A 7,751-nucleotide genomic window follows, 5' to 3' on the forward strand; every position below is an offset into this window, starting at 1 on the left:
TTTGCCTGAATTTTCTTTTTTTAATTTTTAAACTACTATTTTTACAATTAAATAATAAATTAAAATTGATCAGCAACATTAACTCAGGAGCACAAAATATAAAACACTTTAACCTACAAAACCAAAATGAAAAAAGAATTGTGCTGATTTTCTTTTAGCAAAATGAGGAAGCTAGGTCTTTCTTCTTCTCCCACCGTTGTCACGGTGAAGCCAAGCGCTACGTACGCTACGTCATAGTTCCTCGTCTTGGCTTTCGACTGACCTTCCTTTGTTTTATCATCTCCATCTCTGTTAAATATTTCTCCGTGCTGTCTCTTGAGGGTTTGTTTACGACTGATCTTCTTCTGCTAATACTCCCTGCACGCACTCTGACAATCAGGGCGCCACTGCCAACTACTGTAGTTGATGTGCAATTACACTTTAATCTAGTGCGGCAAAAAAAGCACGTTCTCCACGGTCACAGGCGCCACTCCTGACATCGCAACGCAACCCCCCTAGGGCAGACATGGGCAAACTACGGCCCGTGAGCCACATGCGGCCCCTTGGGATTCTTAATCCGGCCCACCAAACTTGTCTAAATTATATACGGTAATTAAATTAAATGTTACTTTAATTAAACCTCATTCATTTTACTTTTCTCCTATATTGTTAGCTGTATAAATATACTGTACTAATATACTAAATTGTTACCTGTGTAGTGATATAGGTGATGGCTTTTATTTTGTATTAATTTACACAAACACTCCATCCATCTGTTCCTGGCCCGGCGCCTCTGTCACGTTTTCAAGCCCATTGTGTCCCGCCCCTGCCCTAGGGGGTCGCGCCCCACTATTTGAGAACCACTGGTCTATCTAATCATCACCAAAACCTCATCGCTTTCATTCATTCATATTCCAAACCGCTTTGTCCGTTACCGGGTCATACTGGAGCCTATGGGGTGACAGTGCTCAGTGAGTTGGGCTGGGAAGTTTACCGGTTGGAGTCCCAGCTCAGGCAAAATGTGGGCTGGTGGCTGGGGCCAGCCAGTCGCCCTCCGGGGCACTGCCGAGGTGTCCTTGGTGATCATGGCGGCGCCCTCACCCCATTCCCTCTCCGTATGCATGTGTGTTTCAAGGGGCCCGTTGTACTAGGGTGTAAACATAATTTCGCTGTGTGCTTATAGTGTATCAATTATAAAAAATAAAGCTTTCTATCCCAACAGGCAAGAGGCCTGTACACCCTGGACAAGCCATCGGTTCACACACACAGATAGACAATCATTCACACTCACACCTATGCTCAATTCAGTGTAAGCATTTCAGCTAATTGGCATTTTTGGAGGTGGAAGGAAGCCGAAGAACCCTGAGAGAACCCGCGCAGACACTGGAAGAACCTCCTCACGTTCAAAATAGTTTTATGTTTTTACAGTTACAGTGCAAAACATGACAGAACTCTTAAAACACCTCGATAAATGGGCTATGTTTTGAACATCTTGGTCAGTTAAAAGAAAAACACCTGTAATTATAATTTGGCCATCGTGACGTCCCCTCAGTCAAGGATTTTGAGAGACACACAACTAACTGCCATCATATTTAAATGACAGGAGCTAACGATAGTCACACAGCATTGGGGTCAGTATTTTCTGAATTTATTTAGTAGTGATGTGGAAGCTCAGCAAAAATATAATTAATTCTCAATTGACTTACCTGGTTAAATAAAGGTTAAATAATAATTGCAATATTTGAAGGAAAAATAAAAGAGTTAATAATGACTATCATTGCAGCCAGTGCTGCAACCTGCAGTAGACAGACAAGTGGTGCACAACACGAGGACTAAAGTGTGTTTCTCCAAACTGCTGCATGCAAACGCAAGAGGAACACAATGCAGTTCACTGGCGGCCTCTCGGCATGCTGTCCTGGGCCTGGTCAAAGGGGTTTGCTGGGCTGGGATCCTGCTGATCAATGGACTGGTAGGCAGCTCTGTTCCGTGAAACAGATGGCAAACCTGCAGAAAAGATGGCAAAAAATATAACACACACTAAAACTCCTGCCGTGAAAATGTATTATTCATAATCACATTTGATACACTGTGAATAATGAAGGATGCTGCTCCAATATACATAATACAACTAATCTCAGAACAAAAGAAGATTCTACAAAATAACTTATCTTGATTTAAAAAATGTTCACAGTCAGATTTGGCAGATTCTTTATCTTCTTAAACTGAGACCTGTCTCTCTCTAGTAACATAACTAATTATGCTTGGCACTTGGATTGGCAAATTAGATTCAGAGGTGGATACCCCTAAAAAGGCCTCATTCTTGACCAGCCCCTTTTAATTGCTTAGACATTGTCTCATTTCTGTCTCCAACAGATGCTGCAGGACAGCGTCCCTCATTTCTGTCTCCAACAGAGGCTGCAGGACAGCGTCCCTCATTTCTGTCTCCAACAGATGCTGCAGGACAGCGTCCCTCATTTCTGTCTCCAACAGATGCTGCAGGACAGCGTCCCTCATTTCTGTCTCCAACAGATGCTGCAGGACAGCGTCCCTCATTTCTGTCTCCAACAGATGCTGCAGGACAGTGTCCCTCATTTCTGTCTCCAACAGATGCTGCAGGACAGCGTCCCTCATTTCTGTCTCAAACAGATGCTGCAGGACAGCGTCCCTCATTTCTGTCTCCAACAGAGGCTGCGCATGCACGCTACCATGGTAACATTTTAAGCACACAATAATAATGTTTTGCCAATCAGCGCAATCAGGGGGAGAGTGTCTCCACACACACACACACACACACACACACACACACACACACACACACATCACAGTGTGATGGCAATAATCTCAGGCCAGAATAAAAATGCTTTGAATCATCCATCCTGCATCCTATTGTGTAGTAGCGTGCATGCGGCGTGCTCGCTATGAACGTACATTAGCTTCCGGGTTTAGAGCATTTCTGACAGAGCTGTTTGAGACAGAAATAAGGGACGCTGTCCTGCAGCATCTGTTTGAGACAGAAATGAGGGACGCTGTCCTGCAGCATCTGTTTGGGACAGAAATAAGGGACGCTGTCCTGCAGCATCTGTTTGGGACAGAAATGTTACAGTTGAAGTTGTATCTTTTCCCGTTCCGGAGCAGCAAGCTAGAGCAGGTTTGGCCCCTCTGATCCGGAAGCCCTGTTTACTGTCTCACAAGATCCAATAGTCTTTTGGAGGCGGGGTCTGCAGTCTCTGATTGTCTTTCTAGTTTTCGTTTTGTGATGAGTTATATTAGTGGCATTCATTTACCATTTACACTTACCAAAGTTAAGATTGTAATCTCCTCCACGCTCGTGGTACATCTGGTAGACAAAGAAGCAGGACACAGGTTTGAGCACCAGGCTGAGGATTGCCATTGCTGCGCTGAAACGAAACACGTCCCGTCCACTTTCTAAGTCACTCAGCTGGTAATAGATACCAAAGTGGATGATGTCAGTCAATATCGTCACAGCCATCCCCATTAGAAACTACAGGGAAGAACAAAAAAGAGTCTTAATGGGCACAGACTGCATTAGTGTTCAGGTGTTCATGTATGGGTCCAACATCCTTGTTGTTATGATGCTACGGGGAAATGTTTCTCACAACGTTTCATTTTTAAATTAGATAAAAATTGTGCCATAAGGTCAGGATAAGGACTCATTCACACAAGAGTTTAAAAACAATAATTGTATTAACTCTTGTTATTCTGAGGGGTGAAGTTAATTAAATTATTATTTTTAACAAAATTATCTGCGGGATAAATAAAGTATTTGTTGTCTGTCTGTCTGTCCGGCCATGAATGAGGGAGCCGACCATCAGCTCCCTCACCAAGAAGGCTCAGCAGAGGATGTACTTCCTGCGGCAGCTGAGGAAACTCAAGCTGCCAACCCAGATGTTGGTGCAGTTCTACACCTCCATCGTGGAGTGCGTCCTCACCTCCTCCATCACCGTGTGGTACGCTGGCGCCACCACCAGGGACAGACACAGACTGCAGCGCATTGTACGTGCTGTGGAGAAGGTGATCGGCTGCAAGCTGCCATCGCTCCAGGACCTGTATGTCTCCAGGACTCGGAGGCGTGCAGGTCGGATCACAGCCGACCCTTCCCACCTTGGACATGGACTCTTTGACCCTCTCCCCTCAGGCAGGAGGCTACGGTCCATCCGGACCAGAACCTCCCGCCACAAGAACAGCTTCTTTCCCTCAGCCGTAAGACTCATGAACACTTAATAATTCTGTCCCGGACTCTTGAACATTCATAACTGACAACTTGCACGGTTCTGTTTGCACTGCGTGATTACGCTAGTTTACTGCTGCTAGTGTAACCGGTTCATTAATAAGTGTTAATATAATTACACAAAATTGTCCGTGTGTTCTGTTTCTGTTATACCTGGTGTGTCATACGCTGTGCAGACTTCAGGTCCTCCAGTTACTTCTTCTATGGTTTTATTTCTTCTTCGTGTGTCTGTGTGTCTGTTATAAATACTGAGTTCTCCCGCTGCCTCTTCCCTTTTCGTATCTGATCGCGGAAGAGGTCAGTCATCCCCAATACCTTGTGTGTGTGAGGTAAGTGTGGGGAGAGGCTAACTGTTGCATGTCTTCCCCCCCTTTAGTTTGGGCTGGACTGTATGCTAGCGACGCATATCGATGTTCTTTTATTTTATATGTCAACCAGATTAAACGGAGAGTGCCTCCAAAAGTTCCCGCTGTATCCCGTGGCTTCTTCCTGCATCACGCTGCACGAAATTACACAACTCAGAAGTTCACCGGTCACACTAGTACACATCTGTGTATCCACTTCTGATGCTGCTGTTTTGTGATGTGTCTGTACTTGTATGTTTTTTGTATATTAGTCATTACTGTTACATGTAGCACGACTTCACCGAGAAACGTTCCTAGTCTGTGAACCCTCACTGACAATAAACACCTTCTGATTCTGAAGATATTAGTTTTATGGTCCTGTACAATAAACAGAAGTTTAATTTAGTTTTTTTTCTTCTGTTTTTAGGTCAGGAGCTGGCAAGGTGTGGCAGACCTCCCTGGTGGTGGGTTTTACCCTTTCATTTTCAGATTTCTTGTGGCACATGGTGGTTTGTGTCCATCATTTTTAGTTGAAATTATGTTCCACGCCCCAGAGAGAGTTTTTGTTTTGTCTCCCAAGCTCACCATGAGCACAGCATCGATGGAGTCCCGCTGTGCGATGGCCCAGACCCCAACGGCTAGAACACTGAAGTTCCCCCAGGCAAAGGAGGAGGGCAGCCACGCCATGCATCCCCTTAAGCAAACAATTCACACAAGTCACTGCAAAGCATGCATGTACAGTACCTGACATAGAGATCCGGACTTATACTGTTTCAATCAGAAAAGGGAGACACATTCCTCAGGATTGTGGAAAAGAAAGTGCTTGCACTCACCATATTGTTAACACCCAATGTGCCAGTACTATGGCCTGGGAAGACAAGGGGTGGACAAACATGAGAAGCTGGAGCAGTCAGCCAAAAACACCTGATATCCAGCATTCACCACACTGAGAAATGTGCCTTGGACATTTTTCAATATTTTCTGACAATTATTAACTATACTGAAAAATGTGTTAATTAAAGAAAGCATGTGACACTGAAAACAACTTTGAGATGCGGTTCTGCAGCCATTCAGTCTATATGAGCTTCTAATCAGAAACACAGAACTAAATGTTAAACATGTGACTGTTACGGTCTGACATGACATGTGAATCAGCTTGAGTGTCTTTGTGACTCCACAGATAACTAGTATGAAGAATTTTAAGAACAAATTAATCATGGCATCCTGTTGTGTGACCTTTCATATTATATATTTAAGTTTCAGTTTCAGGTGTCAATTTGAGTTCAAACTGCTGCTGAGCCTTGAAAGGATATCTCAAAGGAATAATTTAAATACACATTCCTTCCTTAATCGAACAACATGAGAGAGGTTGATTCACTTGTTACTCACAGCGAATGCCCCTGCTTCTAATATAATTCACTGAAAACATGAAGAAAGATCAGATGTTTCATGTGACAATGATCTTCTTTCAGAATCTTGTTTTTACTTGATCTGTGTTGAAGCAAAAATAATCATATGCAGCTCATTTTTGTTATTGAGCAGATCTCTACCTTTGTTTTTCAAACACCCAACTATGTTATTTTCTCTTTACTCATCAGCAATCACTGACAAAACAGCATGTACATCTTAAATGTACATTTGTGCAGTCTAAATCTATCAAATAGAAATTATCTACCCTTGCTTACCTAAAAATACCAATATTTCACTATTTTTCTGTGATCTTTGTCTCAAGAAAGGAGAAATCATCACCTACTCCAACAGCAGACAGCTTTTAGTCAGTGATATGGTTTAGTACAGAATAAACTCACCTTCAGGCTAATGGCAGGAATTTCCATAATGAACTATCACTGCAGCTCGTCAGCTTCTAGAGGGAGCGACATGGAAAACTCCAACAGGGCTCCACTTCCACAACACAAAAACTCATCCAAACATAAACCATGTGACATCAGCCTGACTGCCGACCATGTGATTCTCTCCTCACCCCTCCCTCTTCCTCCTCCTGTTGCAACCGTCTTTTAAAAAGGAGAACCGTTAATATAGATACCAATTACTGTTTTTTCTGCAGTTAGATCGCTAAGAATGAGCAGGAACATAACATTTCTTTCTGAACTTTTAAAAATGTAATTCTGTAATGTCTGCTCAAAAATCACATCAAATAATGTATTTTGAAGTGACAAAGATTAGCACGAGTGAAGTTAGAAAGGCGATGAAGAGGATGAAGAATGGGAAGGCAGTTAGACCGGATGACAACCTGTGCAGGTGTGGAAGTGTCTAGGAGAGGAAGCTGTAGAGTTTTTAACGGGGTTTAATACAATCCTAGAGGAAGAAGATGAAGAGGAACGGAGGAGAAGAGTTCTGGTGTCCATTTTCAAGAAGAAGGGAGACAAACAGAGTTGTAGAAACTACAGAGGATAAAGCTGATGAGATACGATGAGGTTATGGGAAAAGGTGTTTGAGGCTAGACTAAGGACAGAAGTGAGTATTTGTGAGCAGCAGTATGTCTTTATGCCGATGAAGAGTACCACAGACGCAATGTTAGCATTGAGGCTAGCAATGGAGAAGAACAGGGAAGGTCAGAAGGAGCTGCATTGTGTCTTTGTAGATCTAGAGAAAGCCTAGGACAGGGGGGTCAGAGAGGTACTGTGGTACTGCATGAGGTACTGTGGTACTGCATGAGGCAGTCTGGAGTACTAAAGAAGTATGCCAGAGTAGTTCAGGACATGTAGGACAGCAGTGAAGTGTGCAGTAGGAGTAACAGGAGTTTAGTGTAGAGGTGGGATTCACCAGGGATCAGCTGAGAGGGAGGGAGCTGAGCCCAAAGGCAAAGCTCTCGATTTACCGGTCGATCTTTGTTCCTACCCTCACCTGTGGTAACGAGCTTTGGGTAGTGACCGAAAGAACGAGATCGCGGGTACAAGCGGCTGAAATGAGCTTCCTCCGTGGGGTGGCTGGGCTCTCCCTTAGAGATAGGGTGAGAAGCTCAGTCATCCGGGAGGATGACTGGTTTATTACTATGAGCCGCCGAGTCTCTGTAATCCCGGAGACAGAGTCTGGTTCGCATTGACGGCAGTAAGTCTGACTCATTTTCAGTTGCGGTTGGACTTCTGGACTTCATCAGGGTTGTTCCCATTGACACTGGTTCTGTACATAAATTATATGGACAGGATGTCTAAGCACAA

The 7,751-nt window shown here is 43.8% G+C and overlaps 1 protein-coding gene across 1 annotated transcript; it reads right to left on the reverse strand.

Moving 5' to 3' along the window:
* Window positions 1–1,416: 1,416 nt before the first annotated feature.
* Window positions 1,417–6,407, reverse strand: agtrap (angiotensin II receptor-associated protein). The gene is made up of 5 exons (XM_068742872.1): window positions 6,381–6,407; window positions 5,406–5,440; window positions 5,158–5,266; window positions 3,277–3,481; window positions 1,417–1,983 (listed from the first exon to the last, which is right to left on the reverse strand). The coding sequence occupies exons 1-5, from the start codon at window positions 6,405–6,407 to the stop codon at window positions 1,868–1,870; spliced, it is 492 nt and encodes a 163-aa protein (XP_068598973.1). The 3' UTR covers window positions 1,417–1,867.
* Window positions 6,408–7,751: the final 1,344 nt, after the last annotated feature.

This window comes from Brachionichthys hirsutus, chromosome 8, assembly GCF_040956055.1.
Source record: "Brachionichthys hirsutus isolate HB-005 chromosome 8, CSIRO-AGI_Bhir_v1, whole genome shotgun sequence".
Lineage (NCBI taxonomy): Eukaryota > Metazoa > Chordata > Actinopteri > Lophiiformes > Brachionichthyidae > Brachionichthys > Brachionichthys hirsutus.

Bases quoted from the DNA above. Each gene is read 5' to 3' on its own strand.
- agtrap (XM_068742872.1), bottom strand. From the start codon at position 6,407: ATGGAAATTCCTGCCATTAGCCTGAAG. The intron at 3,482-5,157 runs GTGAGCTTGGGA...TCTTCCCTGTAG, and splicing joins CCATCGATGCTGTGCTCATG to TTTCTAATGGGGATGGCTGT. The intron at 1,984-3,276 runs GTAAGTGTAAAT...TCTTTTCTGCAG, and splicing joins AGATTACAATCTTAACTTTG to GTTTGCCATCTGTTTCACGG.